Source organism: Schistocerca serialis, chromosome 8 (genome assembly GCF_023864345.2).
Source record: "Schistocerca serialis cubense isolate TAMUIC-IGC-003099 chromosome 8, iqSchSeri2.2, whole genome shotgun sequence".
In the NCBI taxonomy this organism is placed as follows: domain Eukaryota; kingdom Metazoa; phylum Arthropoda; class Insecta; order Orthoptera; family Acrididae; genus Schistocerca; species Schistocerca serialis.
In genome coordinates, this window is record NC_064645.1 from 302,733,233 (window position 1) to 302,755,194 (window position 21,962).

The 21,962-nt window shown below is 42.7% G+C and overlaps 1 protein-coding gene across 1 annotated transcript in view; it reads right to left on the reverse strand.

The window, feature by feature from the left end:
* The window catches only part of LOC126416982 (odorant receptor Or2-like), a 38,319-nt gene extending 35,647 nt beyond the window's left edge, over positions 1–2,672 (reverse strand). Inside the window, exon 1 of the mRNA XM_050084867.1 lies at positions 2,152–2,672. Coding sequence (XP_049940824.1) covers positions 2,152–2,672 — 521 coding nt within the window. The remainder of the gene's footprint in view (positions 1–2,151) is intronic.
* Between the last annotated feature and the right edge of the window lie 19,290 nt (positions 2,673–21,962).

Consider the following 21,962-nt stretch of genomic DNA (forward strand, 5'->3'; position numbering starts at 1 on the left):
CACGACACCACAGTTCATCAAAAGTAGTGACTGGCGTATTGTGATGAGCCAGTTGCTCGGCCACATTGACCAGACGTTTTCAGTTGGTGAGAGATCTGGAGAATGTGCTGGCCAGGGCAGCAGTCGAACATTTTCTGTATCCAGAAAGGCCCGTACAGGACCTGCAACATGTGGTCGTGCATTATCCTGCTGAAATGTAGGGTTTCGCAGGGATCGAATGAAGGGTAGAGCCACGGGTCGTAACACATCCGAAATGTAAAGTCCACTGTTCAAAGGGCCTTCAATGCGAACAAGAGGTGGTCGAGACGTGTAACCAATGGCACCCCATACCATCACGCCGGGTGATACGCAAGTATGGCGATGACGAATACACACTTCCAATGTGCGTTCAACGCGATGTCGCCAAACATGGATGCGACCATCATGATGCTGTAAACAGAACCTGGATTCATCCGAAAACATGACGTATTGCCATTCGTGCACCCAGGTTCGTCGTCGAGTACACCATCGCAGGCTCTCATGTCTGTGATGCAGCGTCAAGGGTAACAGTAGCCATGGTCTCCGAGCTGATAGTCCATGCTGCTGCAAACGTCGTCGAACTGTTGGTGCAGATGGTTGTTGTCTTGCAAACGTCCCCATCTGTTGACTCAGGGATCGAGACGTGGCTGCACGATCTGTTACAGCCATGCGGATAAGATGCCTGTTATCTCAATTGCTAGTGATACGAGGCCGTTGGAATCCAGCACGGCGTTCCGTATTACCCTCCTGCACCCACCGATTCTATATTCTGATAAAAGTCATTGGATCTCGACCAACGTGAGCAGCAATGTTGCGATACGATAAACCGCTATCGCGATAGGCTACAATCTGACCTTTATCAAAGTCGGAAATGTGATGGTACGCATTTGTCCTCCTTACACAAGGCATCACAACAACGTTTCACCAGGCAACGCCGGTCAACTGCTGTTTGAGATATCGGTTGGAAACTTTCCTCATGTCAGCACGTTGTAGGGGTCGCCACGGGCGCCAACTTTGTATGAATGCTCTGAAAAGCTACTCATTTGCATATCACAGCATCTTTTTCCTGTCGGTTAAATTTCGCGTCTGTAGCACGTCATCTTCGTGGTGTAGCAATTTTAATGGCCAGTGGTGTAAAAAGAGACCGTGAATTGTTAACCACAATCAAACGTAAGAAAACAGGTTACTTAGATAATGTAATAAGATATCACTTTCATCAACTGATAATCGAGGGAAGACTGAATGCAAAAGAGGAATTGGTAGAAGGAGGATTTCACGGTTCCGCAACGTGAGACAGTGGAGAGAAATAAGACATGTGGGGGACTTGCTCCGTCCTGAACGAGATAGGGAGGACTGGGGAAACGTGATCGCAAACATCCATTAGTGGATATGCGGCGAATGACTCCAATCCAGGTAGAGAGGCTTTCTCACATTGAACAATAGCAAGGGTAAATCATCCACTTCCAGTATTCCCTGTGCCAGCATCGAGGCTAAAATTAACTCGGCATCCACGGAAAAATATAGGTCCATTCAATATAACAGATTGAGCTGTTCCATTTGAGCCAAGTTTGTTTTCGAGGCTTATAGTATGTTTGTAGACAGGCATGCAGTGGCGACGTTGACGATACACACGTCGACGAGGCATAGTGCTTCAATGCTGTTGCAGATAGAGCTCACAGCGGAATGGTTCCGCTGGCGTGCACTGCCCGCTTATATAGAGAGGAACGAGATGTCATCGCCTACAAGACCTGGCATTGTGGAATAGATGCTAAATCCCAATCTAGACCTAGTTATGTATATAGTAATATGCCTGTTTCCTTGTATACCTGCTCATGTCGTAAAGTTAGTAATGATGAAAAAATACATGTCTGGATCAAAGGACTTGGTGTACTTGCTGAAAATGTAACTCTAACTGGTGATGTAACTCTGTTCTATAATTATTAATCAAGTGTGAACTGTAGCGTCAGCCATTAACCGGACAAGGGTACATCTCAAACCGGGGGCTCAAGGATGCAACAGTTTTAAAAAATTAACAAAGCACAGTGCAGCACTGCCCGCTGGGTGCCTAGCCGGCTGGTTACGCAACCTTCTTGGCTCGGCGCCAGGCCGGCGCACCAGCAGACGTGGTCTTACCTGATGATAGCTTGGTGGTGGCGAATGATGCTCCGCAGTCGATAACGAATGCGAGCGTTGTCGACACGTACGGACGAGTTCGAGGTCGGACTGGACTCCACGAGAGACATCGACTCGTGACGTCCCTCTTCAGCCAGAGCAAGGACGTTACTGGAGAGCACAATGAGCTGCTGGCGCAGGTGCGCCATGAGGCTGATGTTGTAGGAGTCGAACACCATGGTGACGACGGCCACGTGCATGGTCATGCAGAAGCAGTAGAACCACGTGGCGGCGAAGGCGAGCGGCTGGTCGACGCTGTAGGGCAGCGCCATGTGGAAGGGCAGGCCGTCGCCGCTGACGCCGTACCGGACCACGGGGAACACGTCCCAGCCCACGCCGGCGGCCACGCCGAAGCACAGGTAGGCGCCCACGAAGCGCCGCTGCGAGCGACCGCGCACGCGCAGCAGCGTTGCGTCACGTCGCGTCACGAACTCGCCAAAGTCACTGTCCATCTGTCCACAGAGAGGGCGAGCAACATTCATCGCCAAAAAGTGTACGTTTACCGTCGAAAAATTTAAAGAGAGCTGAACAAGCTATGATGCCGTATCCTTTAGCTATAAAGCTATAGAAATTATAACTAAATAAAATGTAACACTTCGAGCAAAAATGTCAGTTAAGAAATTTCCGTAATTAGCAAGTGGACTGATTTACACAGTGGCGGCGTTAGGTGTCGGCAACGTCGGCTGAAGCTGTTAAAAGTGTGGTGGCTGGTGTGGTCGAGTGGTTCTAGGCGCTTCAGTCTGAAACCGCGCGACCGTTGCGGTCGCAGGTTCGAATCCTGCCTCGGGCATGGATGTGTGTGATGTCCTTAGGTTAGTTAGGTTTAAGTAGTTCTAAGTTCTAGAGGACTGATAACCTCAGAAGTTAAGTCTCATAGTGTTCAGGCCATTTGAACCACTTTTTTTTTTTTTTTGTTAAAAGTGTAGGTATTTATGTGCAGAGCACTGCTCGCGTTTATCCCATTTATTGTTTCTCTTACGGTACTCCCGCCTCATTTCTTTTTCCATTTACTGGCGTCACTAACTTCCTGCCTTGGCTCAAATAGCTCTGAGCACTATGCGACTTAACTTCTGAGGTCATCAGTCGCCTAGAACTTGGAACTAATTAAACCTAACTAACCTAAGGACATCACACACATCCACGCCCGAGGCAGGATTCGAACCTGCGACCGTAGCGGTCGCTCGGCTCCAGACTGTAGCGCCTAGAACCGCACGGCCACTCCGGCCCGCCTTCCTGCCTTACTTGCCCGTGAGCGGCAGCAATAGCGGTTATGAAAATGGTTCAAATGGCTCTGAGCACTATGGAACTTAACATCGGAGGTCATCAGTCCCCTAGAACATAGAACTACTTAAACCTAACTAACCTAAGGACATCACACACATCCATGCCCGAGGCAGGATTCGAATCCGCGACCGTATCGGTCGCGCGGTTCCAGACTGGAGCGCCTAGAACCACTCGGCCACATCGGCCGGCGCAGCGCTTACCGATAAGTGCACTGTTGTACCATCTCTGGAGCGACCGATAGTATTTCTGGGTCGTTGTGTGTCTGGCACTCAGTTTGGAGACGGACCAGCAGCGCAGTCGGGACGCAGCAGCTGTGAAGTCTGGGACGGAGCGCCGGTGAGGCGCCGACAGCCAGTGCTCGCCGTACTGGCGACGCCCATGAACTGTCCGACGGAGGGGGATTGGAGTTGGACGACCCTTGGTTGGTCGTTCGGTTGGTCGACTCATTGGACGACGTATATTAGGTCCTTTCAGTGTTTCCGGGCCTGGCAGTTGGTCGGTTGGCGTGGAGCAGCCAAGAAATCTCAGCGGCGCGTGGTTTAGCCGGGCCCGCTGGCAGTCTCTATACGGTGTCGGAGTGTGTGGTGCTGTTCCCATTGCTACGAGGTTCGTGGCTCACCGATGCTGGACATCAAAATTGAGTTTTGATTTAATCTACCAGCAAGTCACGACTATTCACATTGTGTCGTTTGGAGTTGGTTGTTGGCTGTTGGTATATTTCCACGAGCAACAACATGTGTTTTCAAGTTGGCAAATTTTAGCCCCCCTACGATGGAGTTTAACTGTACTTGGTTATTTGAATTGTAGTGCACCAGCGGAATCTTCTGCCTCGTGGCCGTTAACGTTCTGGTTACCTGCCCTGGTTGGTGACGTAAATTCAGGCAGTGTATTTTCATCATCGTGTTGTAGCTGTCCAGTACGGTGTGTAGTTCGACAGTCCAATGTATAATTGGTTGTGGGTGCCAATACATTCAACTTTGTTCCATTGAATTCCTTGTTGTGTGCTGGCCAGGTGAAGCAGAAGTTATCTTGTCGGTGGGTCCGTTGACTGTCTTTCTGTTGGGATGACGTCGGATCGACAAAGGTTGGGCCGACTGCCTGTCTCACCTAAGCGAGCATTAGTGTGTCTCACTTAAGCGAGCATTAGTGTTTGAATTCCAAGCCTGCCCTCGGAACTTCTGATCGCCCTTGGGTGTACTGCTTTTTCTTGTTTGTTTTTGTTGTTTGTACTTGTATGGTTTCTATCCAATTTTTAGGTTAAGGTTGTTTTGCCCTTAAAGTGTCAGGTAGTTTGGGCCATCAGCCTAATTTAAGAAGTGTTTTACGTAAAGCCTTTAGCATTTTTAAAATTGATGTTATTAAGTCATAAGTGTTGGGCCTTCAGCCGATTTTGAATTTGAGTTGTTTGCTCTTAAAGTGTCAGATTCTTTGGGCCTTCAGCCTCATTAAGAAACTGTTTAAAGATAAGGCTTTGCCTTTTAAATTTCTGATTTTGTTGTGCTTTAAGTTATTGGCTTTCAGCCGTTTTTAAATTAAAGTGGTTTTGCTCTTAAGGTATGAAATTGTACGGGGCATTCAGCCAAACTAAAACTGTGTTTTAAAAAAAAAATAATTCTTGGCTCTTGTAATGTTTGATCAAATAAAAGGTTGTATGTTCGAGTGTAACTAACAGCCACTTACTTTGGCCCCTTTCGGCAACTTAAACTGTCTGTCCTGTACTGTCCTGCGGGTTTACCGGGGCGTCTCAATTTGGTTGTCTGTCTCTGTTTCCGCACAAATGTAGTAGTATTAGTAGTAGTAGTAATAGTATCTACCTAGCGACGTCTGACACATTACAACAGTTAAGCCCCATTGTAAGACGCATCTAAGGTGCACACCTATGCGGCAGTGCGCCAAAGCGTACATGTTTGGCACTAGAGAGTTGTTCTGGTAGGCCTTTTACACCACACGATTTGCACAGGACATACATGTCGAGAATCAGCGCATGCGCACGAGACACCAGAAACGCATGGAACTCGAACGAGACTGTTTTGTTGTAAAGTTTTTGTTGTAAAGTCTTTCACAGAGACTAAAATTTCTTAAACAAATTATTAAATTATATACTTAGAGAGATAGCTCATCGCCATATTAAAGAAAGATGCATGTTAAAAGGAAAAAAAATAATTTTCTTTATACCACATTCACAACCCGCTTGGTATGCACAGTTTTTCCGAACTGACACTTCGATCCAACAACAAGCAAAAGCAACAAAGTTCTGTGGAAGAGACAATACAGGCAGGAGAATTGTCTTGGCTAGTAATGTTAGCTCTCTGAAACCAATTCTATCAAGTGGCACTTCACTCTTTTTCCAACTTATTGAACTGATGCAAGTGAACAAGTCTTTTATCTCTGAAGGTGTATTGTGCCAGTTTCAGCCATATATACCAAGGGAAGCCCATCCTATGGCAAGTCGGTATAAAAATACATTTCTAAGCGTATTTATTTTGGTGCTATCATACATAATAGAACTAAAATATTATGCCATGTATGATAATTACACAGCCCATTCGCCCTATACTGTGCACTTTGCACTTTAAGTACCCTACTGTATTTATCAAAGTACTAAGCACAAAATATTTTTTACATCATCCTGTCGGGAGGACCCACGAGAGACAGAGACTTAGGGAGAAAATAAGAATCCGGTGCATCAAAAAGAAAAAGAAAGGCTTAGACGATTGTATCCAACCAAGCTCAGAGTTTGAGATGATGAAATTTCTTAAGAAAACTTCAGGTGTATCTGCTCCAGAGGCCGCCAATGAAGCTCTTATCTAAGTGTCTTTAGTTTCTGAAACAGAACCAGCTTCAGGGTCGAACGGCTCTGTTACCCTTCCTGATACAGCATCAGAGTTTACTGTGATCCGAGATTGAGAGCCGAATAAACACTTAAAAAGTGATAATCAAGAGCAAACCGTTTATATAAGAAGTTATTTGTAGAATTGGATCCAGGTTTGTGGGAATTTCAGTAACAAATTCGTTGCTTCATGATTTAATGCAAAATGGTCCCCAACAAAACCTTGAGAAACCTGATGAAAGTTGCCCTAAAGATTCAAATAAAAGACATTTTACTAAATTTTATTTTACTAGAAAATCAAGTAACGGCGAAAAGCAACATCGCAGATGATTAGCTACTCCATATCTCAAGAGAAAGTCAAGACAAAGTTTATTGTTTCCATGGCGACTTTTTTCACATTTGCAGACGCAGATGGTAAAAGAAGGATGTGGTGACTGGAAAGATCTGAATAGGATGTTGCAAAGGAATGAACAAAGTCAACGACACATGAAGAGCATGATTAGATGGATGAAATTCTACAAAGGGATCAAATACGGAAAAACAATATATAAGGAACACGAAAAACTGATTAGGGAATCACAAAAGTATTGGTATAACTTGTTTGAAAGATTGATCGGCATTATAAAATAAGAATACTTAGCTTCAGACAATCTGGCGTTAGGGGGCATCGAGAATCCCTTAACCTGAGCGACAGCGGAAACAGTGGAAATATTATAGATCTATTTAAACTGTTATCCAAATATAATCTAACACTAAAAGAGCACTTGCGACGTATTAACGAAAAGCAACTTTGACAGTATTATCTGAGCCTCGACATACAAAATGAATTAACTATATTTAAGTCGAGGGGCATGAAAGGGAAGCAGTGGTTGGGAAAGGAGTGAGACAGGGTTGTAGCCTCTCCACGATGTTATTCAATCTGTATATTGAGCAAGCAGTAAAGGAAACAAAAGAAAAATTCGGAGTAGGTATTAAAATTCATGGAGAAGAAGTAATTCTGTCAGAGACAGCAAAGGACTTGGAAGAGCAGTTGAACGGAATGGACAGTGTCTTGAAAGGAGGATATAAGATGAACATCAACAAAAGCAAAACGAGGATAATGGAATGTAGTCAAATTAAATCGGGTGATGCCGAGGGGATTAGATTAGGAAATGATACACTTAAAGTAGTAAAGGAGTTTTGCTATTTACGGAGTAAAATAACTGATGATGGTCGAAGTAGAGAGGATATAAAATGTAGACTGGCAATGGCAAGGAAATCGTTTCTGAAGAAGAGAAATTTGTTGACATCGAGTATAGATTTAAGTGTCAGGAAGTCGTTTCTGAAAATATTTGTATGGAGTTTAGCCATGTATGGAAGTGAAACATGGACGATAACCAGTTTGGACAAGAAGAGAATAGAAGCTTTCGAAATGTGGTGCTACAGAAGAATGCTGAAGATAAGGTGGGTAGATCACGTAACTAATGAGGAGGTATTGAATAGGATTGGGGAGAAGAAGAGTTTGTGGCACAACTTGACTACAAGAAGGGATCGGTTGGTAGGACATGTTTTGAGGCATCAAGGGATCACAAATTTAGCATTGGAGGGCAGCGTGGAGGGTAAAAATCGTAGAGGGAGACCAAGAGATCAATACACTAAGCAGATTCAGAAGGATGTAGGTTGCAGTAGGTACTGGGAGATGAAGAAGCTTGCACAGGATAGAGTAGCATGGAGAGCTGCATCAAACCAGTCTCAGGACTGAAGACCACAACAACAACAACAACATGTCCAAATCTGTTATAAACAGAGTCGAACAAGCAAAATATTATGCCTTCATGCTCGATTGTACCAGGGATTCGAGCGATGTGGAACAAATACTAATATGGTTAAGATTTTGTAATTCCTCAACTGGGGAGGTAAAGGAACATTTCCTTGGGTTTATTGCCATCGCAGAAAAAAACGAGAGTATTTAACGAACGCCATTTGAAAGGAACTAGGAAATAATGGCCTAGACATCCAAAACTGTCGAGGACGGGGATATAACAACGGTGCTAATATGGTTGGCATTAATAAAGGTGTTAGAACAAGAATACTCAATACTAATCCACGAGCTTTGTTCACGCCGTACGAATGCCATTGTTGGAATTTTCTTTTGCTAGTTGCTGCTAACACTTCTACAACAGCTAAGACGTTTCTAGGCTTCATCAATAAAGATTATGTGCTTTTTACAAAAACTAGCACGCGTTGGGATCTTATAAAAACTAAATCTAAATTGACATTGAAACCTCTGTCTGAAACACGAGTGGAAAGTAGGCTCGGAGCTGTGAAAGTCACATTTTTGCAGTTTGATGATGTCATATAAAGTGTGAGTGACCTGAAAAATAGAACTGATGATATCGAATCTCTTAGCGACTTTGAAGCAGTCTTGAAGGAAACGTTAATTTTTGAGTTCGTTGTTGCAATACACGTGAGGTACGAGATTTTACTACGTATCAACAATATAAGCAAACTATGGCAATCGGTTTAAGTGAACTTGAAAGTCGCTATTGATACTTTACTTCTTTCGCGACTGGATTCAAGAATTCCGTAACATAGGATTTGAAGCAAGCGTTGCAGAAAATTGACCGTAAAAAAAGTAGTTACGAAATTGAGTCTCAATTTAAAAGAAAAAGAATAGCACAAAAGAAAGGAATGTTCGGTTATGAACAAATTGATGGACCTATACAATCAGCTGAAATGCTGAACAGAGTTAGAATTTTTAACACAATGATAGACGATATAATAGTTGACACTGAATGTCGATTCAAAGCGCTCAACGAATGAACGATTTGGTTTTGTTCTCGATATGAATTATTTGAAATCGTTATCGAAGAACGACTTTCGCAAACATTGTAATGACTTAGCTAGAGTACTTCGAGAAGGCGAAAATAGCGACATACAGACTTTCGAACTTTATGAGAAACTCCAACTTTTACAACCCAACCTACGGGACTCAATCAAAGATGCAAAACAACTTATTCAGTACACATTAGAAAATAATTTGGAAGAAGTATACCCAAATTAACAATGAGAATAATACTCACGCTTCCGGTCAGTACAGCTTCTGCTGAGAGAAGTTTCTCAACGTTAAAATTGATTTAGACGTACTTCAGTAGCACGCTGTGCCGAGAAAGACTATCCTGCTTGTCAGTATTATTAATTGACACGGAAACCGAGGCCGGTATTAACTAGGACGTAATCTTAAAAAAATTCGGTTAGGCGAAAAGCCGGAAGTTTCATTTATTATAATGTGTGTTGTCATTCCAATAATGCTTGTATATTATAATAACAAATTGTTTTCTAATTATTACTAATGCATAATTCAGCTCATTTGATTGAACATTTCCTTTCTGACTTGAAAGTGAACAGGGCCTCGCAAAGCTGGCTAGTCGCTGACGTTCAGTCTTTGCCTAGCGCCGCCACTGGATTTACATATCAGTTTAATGTGTAAAACACAAGAAGCCAGCAAATGGTAAGTAGATAGTGGTGATTTATATACTGCCTCACCAAAAAGTAAAGCACACACAAGGAAACTAAATGACAGTCTGCAAGTTGAGAGTGCATGTGATGTTATCAGTGATTACAAATTTAAGAAGAATTTGACTGTAGAAGTCCACACACCATTATGATTTTGCATTGTCTCTGGCCTAGACATGTACACTGATTCAATTGGGAAGAGTACCACAAGGCCATTGTATCCTTTCCTGAGGCGGGTGACCCACAACTTTCGTTAACTGGTCCTTGATATCCTGGATAGCTCCAATGGTTCAAAGTTGACGTCCAAGTCGGTCCCACATATTTTCTATTGAGGATGGATCTGAGGATCTTACTGGCCATGCGAGCACGTTAACATCACGCACACAGCTCATTGAGATACGTGCTATGTATTCCCAAGCATTGTCCTGTTGGAAAATGCAACAGGGTATGGTCGCATCAGAGGAAACACATGAGGATGCAGGATGTCCGGTTTCCGCAAACTCTACCAGCCTTGATCAGCGTCCAATCCCTCCTCGCACCATGACACCAGGAATAATATCGGTAGTGACATCGGTATGTCTCTTCAGCAGCATTGGAAGAAGCAAGCCTGTCTACAGTTCGACACCATACTAGCTGACTATGGTCGTCTGGGGCTATGCAGAGCTATGATTCATTGTTAAACACAGTATGACGGTATTCATCACTAGTCCATGCTTCAAGTCATGGCACCACTATAAACACAGGCGGTTGTGTTGTGTTGTGGTGGTAATTATCTAGTCCAGCTGCTGCTAGTGTCCAACCAATTTGTGGAGTGACACAGACTGTTGACTTGAGTCCATTGGGTATAGATGTGAAAGAGCACAAGGTGCACGTTACGTAATACAGCGATCTCCCCTTGTGGTGGTTACAGGTAGTCGACTGGAACCACGACGGCATCGACTGGAACCACGACCGCAACGATGCCTTCCCTCATGTTATCATACAGTCAAACACTCAGCTACTCCCGCACCTGAATGTTCCGCAAGTCTGGATACTGCATGATTTGAACAGCTGTCCAAATGGAGACTCACCATGAGACCAAGTTCAAACTGTCAGTAGCCGATAAATCTGTCTCACACGACTGGATGGCATGCTTTACAGTAATCAATCAAAATCTGCTGCTGTACGCTCCCCTTACATTCTGTGCCAAGCCTGGTAACAACACTAAACACAAACAACAGTAATGCACTCTGGAGGCTGTTTTAACAGTCACAAAGAACTGCAATTCTAACCATTTATGTACCTGCTGGTGGGGTGCACTACGAAAGGTGAGTGTATGATAAAGGTGTCTGTAGTTTTGTGCCCTTTTCCACAGGGAATTTTGTACCTTTGCCTACTTGGAGGTCTGAAGCATGAGATAAGTAGTATAAAGACGATGTTGGAAATTATAGAGGCAGCACACGTTGGAGAAAGTATGGAAGCAGGAAACAAAATTTAAAAAAAAATAGAAGAATGATGGAAATAAGGGATACACAAGGAAAGGATACGGGAGAGATGTTGCCATAAGTAAACTGTTTACTGTCAGTTGCACATGACACAATTGAAAGAACAAGGAGATCAGCATGGTTCATTTACCCAAGAGTTAGAATATGAATAAGAATCTCTTGACCTCCAATAGAAAGCTTAGGCACTAACGACCAAGGAACGGTTCATAATGATCCCAGAATGGATAGACGAACTAACCGCAACTTTTGAACGACTTTTCACTAACACTTACAGGATTTCGGACGCCACTCAGCCAGTTTTCTTTACCAATACAGAAGAATTTCAGTCACTGCAGCGGTTCAGAGAAGGTCAACAAATTATTAATCATCATCATAAGCAAGATGTCGATGAATTATGTCTACCCCTTTCTCGAACAGAGAATGAATTATAGCAGAAAAGCGATGCTAACGGTTAGGTGGCACTGATTTCAGGATTCATGACTTGCAGATGAGCTTGTCCCATGCAGAATGGCCTGCTCATGACGATGACCGTTTTTGGAGACAGGACAATCGTCACCCAAACGTCTGTGGGAGACAGAAATCGTGAACACCAAGAACTGATAGTTTCGACTACAGACTTCTCTTACCGTCCTAAATTTTCGGGTTTTTCTAAATGTTAGGAAAGAAATCCGTCTGCTAGTATGGATTAAAGAGTTACAAACAACATTGCCAGTTGACCACAAACTAGAGATCATGTATAGATTCCTTTAAGGTGATTTGACACTGTACTGCATCCACTTCATCGTGAATGCTATACATATGAAGAATTTTACCAGACTTTCCTGTCAGCCCCAGTACGGTGACGCAGCGGTTAGCACACTAGACTTACATTTGAGAATATGCTGTTTCACATCTACAACCGGCTATCCAGATTTAAGATTTCTGTGATTTCCCTAAACGCGGGACTGGTTCCTCTGAAAACCCGTGGCTGATATCCTGCTTGATACCCACTCGAAACTATATGAGCTTGTTGTTTATCCCTAATGATATTGATGTCAATGGGACATCACGCAACACAATACCACGTAAAATATAGTACCATTATGCGCAAAAATGTCGAGAAATGTCAATTTACAAGTTCGTTGCATTATTTTGAACACGTGGTTCAATAAAATCAGTATTTTTCTAAACTTTCCAGTTCTCCAGATCTCATCCAGATATATCCAACAAAATTATCGGATCAACTGGAATTATACTATTGCGTCGTTGTAAGAGTTATATGTAAGTGTTTTAAGACTTTTAAAGATGAATTTGATAATGTGGCTGACCAATAAGGAACAACAATCATCATAATAACATACAAGAATTCTGACCACGGCCCGATTAGCCACATAACTGGCAGTCCAGTAACAGACAGGAATAGACAAGAGTAATACACAAGAATTCTTACTGGCAGTCCAGAGGCCTGGTTCAAATGGTTCAAATGGCTCTGAGCACTATGGGACTCAACTGCTGTGGTCAGAAGTCCCCTAGAACTTAAACCTAACTAACCTAAGGACAGCACACAACACCCAGCCATCACGAGGCAGAGAAAATCCCTGACCCCGCCGGGAATCGATTACCCGGGAACTCGAGCGTGGGAAGCAAGAACGCTACCGCACGACCACGAGATGCGGGCCGAGAGGCCTGGTACCATAACAGGAATGGAGAATGGATCCCTTGGGTTCAGAGAAGGTATTGAAATGATAATAACGTGTAGAACTATAATGGTCACAGGTTCGACCAAATCTACTGCAATCAGGGAAGGTTTACCCCACAGAGATAAGTAGAAATACTTGACGTCTGGTCTCCGGACCCACGTAAGAATCCGAAACGAGATAATTCGTTGCAACAATGACATGTAACTCAGGCAACACAAACGAGCATTTGATCAATGTAGTACGCTGCAGCCAACGTTATTAACGTCATTCATGTATGTGAGGGATGTATTATTAGAGGAAAACAAGAATAGTCTAAATTGTGTGGTCGATCCTGTCGTTGCAATTTCAGTTGGCGAAGTGCATTTATCGTGTGTTCTCTTAACACTGCAATTTGTAAAAATTTGCTCACCCCTCCCTCTACTGAGGACGAAAATTAAATGAGAGATTACGGATAAGAATGTGGAGATTCGAAGACAATCGTGGCTAACCATATCCTGCCCGTCATATTCACAAGGAGTAGGTAGAACAGGAGATTCAGTCTATGAAAAATCACAGATTAAATGAATTAGCAGTCAGTTCACACAGCAGACCTGTACTTGTGGTTCTGAAGAAAGATGGGTCAGTAAGAGTCGTGGTTGATTTGAAGCAAACTAACACTATTATTATGGTGGAGCTGGACAAGCTTCAGGTCTTGCAGTAACTTTTACGAAGGTTTAATGAGGAGACTGTCTTACATTCAGTCGATTTGTGGGCCAGTTACAGGCAAACTGAAAACCAGCCTACCTGCTGACAATACATAGCGCTCCTCTGTTTTGGAATGGTGTTCTCAGTTTTGCAAACTCCTGTTTGATGCCTGACTGCTTAAAGAAGGGAGTTACACTCTATATCTGTGATGTCCAAATCGCTGAAGGGTTTTGGTCCATTTATAATCATGTTCCAAACATACTATTGCAAGTATTTTCCAATTCTGGTGTTCCTATTAGCTTGGAAGAGTCAGTGCTTGATAAATCTAATATTGAATCTATTGCACATATTACATCTGCTGAAGCTATTCGACCTGATGCAGAATAGTTAAAAGCTACCGTTACAGACAATATTTTTGTTCCCATGACCAAGTGCCATGTCACTGCATTTTCTATCTATTGGCAATTTGGCAGACTCGTGATATTGTTTATACCTTGGTTACGTGGGCTGATTGGAAATAATGAGGTATGGAATTGAGATGACAAGACACAGACTGAATTGAAAAGTGTTAAGAATGCTCTTCTTGATGCACCAAAGCTACCACATCTTGATTTGTTGTGTGATTTTTGTATTTCGAATGGCAGCTCAAAAATGGGGCTGGATGGTCATTCATTCCAGGAAAGAGAAGAAGATGGTGCTAGTAGGCCAGTAGAGTGTTGACTAGGTCTGGGGAAAAACTACTCTGACACGGCATTGGAGCCATTTGCCATTGTTTGGGATTTCACAAAATACACTGTTCATAGTGCCCCACAATTTCTCATACCTGTCAAATTAAGCCATGGGCACTTATTGTGTTGGCATTTGTATCTGCAGGAATTCTTCTTTTCTGTTGGCTACGTTTCTACGGTTCAGAACATCATTACTCATGCCTTGTCACAGGCACCTATCAGTTTAGTCACAGGTAGTGAAAAAGAGTGCTGTGAGAACAATTTCAGTCTTTTGTTTCCCAAGAAATGGCATTTGATAACTTTGTCTCCTCTTGGCAGGATAAGGTTCCTTCTTGGTGGGAAGTAGACGAAAAATAGAATGACAAGATGGATATGGTGAGGCAATATTATCTTGTGCAGATTAATATTCTATTCTGATGTAGTAATCCAATTTGATTCTTGTCGAGCTCCATGTGTACATGATAAACTCGTCTCGTACATACCTCTCAGTTATGTATACTTTAGTCCCCACAAATATTTTAGCAAGCTGTGTGACACACGTTACTTTAATAATATGAATAAGAGCATCCATCGTGTACTTGCTGTGTGCAAACTGTGTCAGAAATCTAAGCTTTCCTTCATTTCAACCAAGGGTCCATTGTTTCCTATAGTCAAAGAAATATTGAGAGAGTTGACCCTTTGGTTGCATATCAAGGACAAATCAAGGTTTTCCTTTTCTATTTGCAGCAGTTGAGCATCCATCAAAATGTATTTCGCTTCCTCTACCAAGCGAAGCTTGTGCTAAGTCAGTGTCTGTAGCAATTGTGAGGCATTTCTTGCATGAAGCTGGTTACGTGGACAAGATTATGTAAGGTAATGGACCTCAGTTTCAATAGCCTTATGTCACTGTAAGGTAAAATCACTCTCTACTATACCGTTTCGAATCTGTTGCAGCAGGTGATGAAAGATTTGAGAAATCTTTGCAGGTTATACTCTCATCGGCGTTGTAAGACTTGTGACCAGTATTTGATTGATTTTCAGGATGCCCTCCTTATACTGAAAAATAAGCAGGCGCTACACAAGTAAAAGAGGTAACACCATTCCTGATGCAATGATGGTTGATCTGGCACTCTAAAATATGAAGAAGGCGGCTGAGAAACGTTCGCTACATTCATGAGGGAATATAAAGGAGCCATGAGTGTGACAGAAGTTATTGGTCAGGTTCTCAGAAGAGAAAGTCTCTGAACCATAAGTTTTTCTTGGTGTATAAGGGCCCATTTCATATTCGGCGAGATGTGCATTTGAATGCTGTTGAAGCATAAATGTTTTTGACGTGCAAATTGTATAGGGTGCATCATGTGGTAAATGTAAAACTGTTCCTTGAGTAACTCGAACAGTAAAAGTAAGTGTACATTTATACATAGAGAAAAGGGCACACATTAGAACACTGGTAGTTATGACGGTAGTTGAAGTTGTAATGTATACAAATGTATAAAAAGGACATCCGTGAGAAGATTGCTAATTGTTAGGTCAAGTACATGTTGTAAATTTGCGATTTTTCAGTGATACGTCTGCGCAGAAAAGTATGACCAAGGTGTGTGAATTGATCTGAATTAAAAACAGTCTTGGTTTCAACTTATTCGTTTACTAACAACGCGTTTCGCCTTCGCCGAACAACTTTCTGATTATCTATATGGACTGAAAAAATAAGCAAAATATAGGGTACGGTCCTAGCTTGCACGATTCTTTTTGTTAAGAAACTCCCAGTTAAACGATGGAACAGTTGTTTATTTTCGGTAAGTAGAAGATATATTTATAATATTCAATGGATCTGACACGAATGTTTCTAGGTTAATAACTGAATTTAATGGCTTACATCCCAGAATGTCCTTTACACATGAAGTTATGAGTCATTATGGGCGTCTTAATTGTTTAGATTGACGATTCCACTGTCATAGCAATAGTATTCATTTTGATATTTTTAGAAAGACAACATCCAAGCCATTTTTCATCACGTCAGCCGTATCAGTATAAACAAAGTTTCTTTAGATAAATGACTTACCGCATTTGCCGCGTCCCACTCAGCCTTTTATCTATAAGCTAAATGTTTATTGTAGCTACTAATGACTATAACCCACGGATGGTAGATAGACTATATAAAAGAAAATGATCAGGTAGCAGGAGCAATACACAATCTAATCTTCTGTCTCCACCACAGAGATATATAAAGCTTCAGTCTGTGAGAAAATTATCGTGTCAGTGAGCTTAGTTATTCGAAAGTATCGATGTTCATGTAGCTTTTCATTTCACAATAAGCTCCAGAGAACTTTTACTTGTATACTGAGCTGCCTGCTAAAGATTGGTACCCCTCTTCTGGGGTTTAAGAATTGGAATGCAATATCTGTCATAAATTAATGTATGCTGATCAAACTGGAATAATGTTTAGAACCAGATTTAGTGAGAGTTTGTTAGCTAAACAAGATCAAAGAAAGCAGCACTCTATATTTGTTGAACACTTGAAGACTGCACGGCACCGGCCACCCACGCTTGATGATCTCTGCATCCTATATTGTCCTCGGAAAGGCCAAAAGCTGAATTTATTGTAAGAGTTGGAAATCCTTATGCATACGTGTATAGTCGACGAACGATTGGTGAACGATGAGCTCGCTAGTAAAAATCAAGGCTATTATGATCAGTGTCGTCAGTTTTTAAATTTTTACATAAATTTCGTTATGTTCTTTCGATGGGCTGCATTTCAGTTTTATTAATCCCCCCTGCCCAAATGATTCATACTTACGGTTTTATTTAGACATAGCTGATGTTACTATTTTATCTACTTGCCGTAGTTTGAAGTTTCCTATATGGGCGACTGTGTTCTGATTAATTGTAATTGCTTACTTTCGTTATAGTGAACCCATTTTTAGATCGTTTTGTAAGCATTAAATATGCTGCCTGCCACATAACAGCTTTAAGGGCCACCTATGTGCAACCTGTGCAGACTCTGAATGCAAGCCTCTTTCCATTAACCTCTTGTGCGGCTGCTTGACACTGCTGCCGCGAAGTTACTGCGGCATCTCTGTCTGTTCTGTTTAAATGTGTTCACTTCTTTGTGAGGTCAGTCCCACGATTGCACCATTTTAGCCTGCTGGTACGACTTTATTAAGGTACGTTTTGTATAACTTGATTACTTATTTATCGTTCCAACCGGCGGTTACGTGATACTCTATTCGATGTTTTTGACTAAGTATCTATGGGTTCGTATGATTCGATGCGTGCTTCAATCTAGCACAGAGTTTCAGTCTAGCACAGAACCTTTTTATTGTTTGTAATATGTCGTAAAGAGACAATTTTAAAGTCAATTACATTTCCTTAATCACATTTAGAATGGTGCCTGCCACAGTTTTTTCTTGTTTTTTATCCCTGTAGAAGGAAAAACGTGTTGTTAATAAAAGAATAAGTTACAACCAACACTGTTTTTAATTCATATATTCTGCATATGGCTGCTGTACCAGAAAGCCTTGTGGAATGGAAGAAATTTTTGTATAAATTGATGTTGAAATTAGAGGCAAATTTGAAGTGTGTGACATCGAAACAACAAATTTTTTAGCACATGAAGATGCTGCTAAACCTACGTAAATAAAGATTGTACATCGGTGAGTACTTTTCTGTTGACGATTGTTGTGATTCTTTCTTGTTAGTGTCATATAGTGTGTATGTTCGCTGCCATATATGCATCTATATCTACACACATACTCCACAAGACGCCTCGCGGTGCAGGACAGAGGGTACCATATACGACTGCGAGTCGTCATTTCCTATGCAGCCAAGGGGTTGAAGACAGTTGTTATTACACATATATATGGAGGAGAGTACAAGGACTACATACTATTTCTATTTTCACCGGAATTAATTTTTCGCTCTGAGACGTAATGTGAGCCGATATGAAACTTCCTAGTGGGATAACACTGTGTGCCGGACCGAGACTCACAAGTGCTGAACCGACTAAGCTAGCCAAGCAGGACTCACAACCCGTCCTCACAGCTTTACTTCCGCAAGTATTTCATCTCATATCTTCGAAATTTTACAGAAGTCCTTTGCTAAACTTGCAGGACTAGCACTCTAATCTGCCAGGATGTTCCACATCAGCGGACGCTTCACTGCAGAACGAAAAAGTCATCCGGGAATCATCTTCCAGCTTGTGGCTAAGCCATATCTCCGCAATATCCTTTCTTCCAGGAGTGCTGATCCTGCAAGTTTCGCGGGAGAAGTTCTGTGAAGCATGGAACGCAGCAAGTGAGGTACCGCGGGAAATGAAGCATGGCGTGCTTGGGTAGGTCTCAGTTGGTAGACTGCCTGTTGATACGGCATGTAGTTTTAATCTTACAGGAAGCTATACCTTTTTTCTCTAATCTTAAGCAATTTCAGCGACTAGTGCACTTTCTTATTAGCACTAGATTTTGAAGCCTTGTGGGTGCAAAAACCAGTCAACGGTATGCTAGAGTATTTCCCATTTCTCCAGCTGTGTGGTGCGTAAGGTACTGAAGGTCCATACTCCCTTTCAAACTCGCCTTCAGGTCCGAAGACAACTCAGCTTCCGAAAAGAAGACAAGGCGACTAGTCTAGTTAATGTTGGGCATGCAGCGGCACAAATAAAATTTTCTCCACTGATATTTCGGCCGCGTATCGTCCGGCCATCCAGAGTGAGTCACATGACAAGATGCCAAGCGCGGCCTTATATGCTCCACCGCGGCGGTACTGCGCAGCGGGTCACAGATGCTGGTCGTCGGTAAAGAGATACGCTTACACATGCGCCGCCTGTGGCGAAGGCGTACAGACATTCTTTTCGCTTATCGATGTATGATTCTCGGCGGTGACACCATGACGACTTCTCTACAGTTTAATTACCCCAAGAGCCCGATTCCATGCTTTGTCCAAATTAAAAGCATTATCTCTGTTCGTTAAATTAATAGGTAATCTAATGTCTATAGCTTCCTTGAAGACAGATTCCCAAAAGGAAGAGATGGATATTAAAATCCTCACATCACTGTAATTCATGGAATGCCCTGTATCAATACAATGTTCGGCCACAGCTGAATTGTCTGGCTGTAATAAGCGTGTATATCTTCGATGCTCCACACTTCTCTCATGAACGGTGCGTGTTGTTTGGCCTATGTACGACTTCCCACAATTTCCGCCAGGAATCTGATACAGACCCGCTTTACGAAGCTGTAAATCGTCAGCCGGCCGTTTTGACCGAGCGGTTCTAGGCGCTTCAGTCCGGAACCACGCTGCTGCTACGGTCTCAGGTTCGAATCCTGCCTCGGGCATGGATGTGTGTGATGTCCTTAGTTTAGTTAGGTTTAAGTAGTTCGAAGTCTAGGGAACTGATCACCTCAGATGTTAAATCCCATAGTACTTAGAGCCATTTGAACCATTTGTAAATCGTCCTTCACAGGCCGAGTAAAGCTGCAATCTTCATGGGGGGGGGTCGGAAGATCACCTTAAGACAGTGTTTCTGAAGAATACGGCCTATCTTCGAGGAAAGAGCATCCACATAGAGCAAAAACGCAATAGATGTGAAGGAATTACTATCTTCTTCCCCATCACGTACTTGCATTCTAGGTTTTGCATTGAATGCTCTACGAATTTGTTGCGGAGAAAATCGATTCGATTTAAAAATGCTCTTGAGGTATGTGAGCTCTTCTTCCGAACTGTTTTTATCGGATATACAGTGCGCCCTATGCACTAAGGTCTTAAGGAAGGGTGATGGCAGCTACTGGCATGAAGATACAGATTTTTATGTATTGGTTTCCGATATACGGCATGTCCTAATGTGCCATCAACTTTACAGCGAATGACATCATCAAAACAGGAGAGGCAGCCGTCTTTTTCTATTTCCATAGTAAATTTGATGCTAGCATGGATGGAATTCAAATGCTTAAGAAATCGATGCAATTCATCCATCCCATGCGACCATACCACAAATGTGTCGTCCACGTACCTCCAGAAGACCGTTGGTTTAAAACATGCTGAGTCCAGTGAATTGTCCTCGAAGTCTTCCATGAATAAATTAGCTACCAGCGGGGAAAGGGGGCTTCGCCACAGGCGGCGCATGTATAAACGTATTTCTTTGCCGCCGATCAGCATCTGTGGCCCACATGCGCAGTACCGCCGCGGTTTCATATTGGACTGTAGACACGACGAAACCAGTATACACTTCAGTTTAGTCGTTTTGTGGGTTCCTGAGTGGTGTCTGAAATGAAAATTTTGACAGCTGCACGTCGCACCAGTTGTGATGGATTTAAAGCTTGTTGCCACGCTTGGCATCTTGTCGTGAATCTTGTGACTCACTCTGAGGATGGCCGGACGATACGCTGCCGAAATATCAGTGGAGGAAATTTTATTTGCGCGGCTGCATGCCCGAAATTTAATGGAATATCCATTACACCGCGAGAAGTTCAAAATGCACAGACAAGGCGACTGTTTAGAAAACTTTTTTATTTTCTTCCATTCATATCCTGGTACCGAAAAAGTCCCCTACTCTGCAGTACATCAGGGACAGGCAGTAGTTGGTCTGCATGCTCCCTTTCGTGTGTCTGTGATAAACCTGAAGTCAATTCAGGGGAGGTGCCTGGTTTCTGAACATTAAGCACTGCGTCGTAGATTGGAGTGGCCTGAAGCTGTGGCCACCATTTTGCCAGCAAGGAGGACGTTCCGGTGCGACGTGGTCCGGTGTACCTACGGCTCTCTAACCACAGCTACCTTGTTTGTGTTCTGGGTTCTGTGTACATATTTCAGGTACAAACTACTTCCTGGCAGAATTTGTACAAGACGAGTGACTTGCTGGACGTGTTCCATTTGGAACTTCACCCTGATATTCATAATACACTCTTTCATTGAGATGTGAGTATCATTATGAGATCCTAGAATTTCATTTACTATATGCGGCCTGTTTTCCTTCATCCAGTATACGCCAGCTGTTTCACTGTACTCAGATCAAGAGGCAATACTCCTGGTACTATCTGAAATGCGTCAGTCGATGATGAGCCAAATGCACACCTTATGTGTGATAGACCCGTCTGTAGCAACTCGTTGATGATTATATCGTCTAGAGCTATCAAAATACGAGGATGTTGGTTTCTACTTTCACCCGTTCTTTCAAACAGTTCCAGACATTTTCTGTGACAAGAAGAACGTGGGATTGTGCGGCCCACCAAAGATGCAATGGCATTCCAGAGTATTCGTCAACCAGGAACGTGTACGCGTACACTTGTGAACACGGCAGACCTCGTGTACGAAGATGGGAGTCTCCATAACGTAGCACAGATATAGCAGAAAGGGCAACACCTGATCAGCAGGAATGTTGGAATAAACACCCTGCTTCATGTTCATGTTATCCTGAATTCATGAAACAAAGTCATTATACTTCATTGAGCCGGTGGTGGACCCGACGCCAAAAGCACAGTCCACGTAACTAGTCCGGATCTGTAGTTTAGAACTTAAAAATTATCCATAACCATGTAAACCATTTCAGAATTTCAGCTAATTAGGCACTCATAGGGCAGCTCCTGCTAACCATCTGACTTTGCAGAGTCTGTTGAAATTGGAA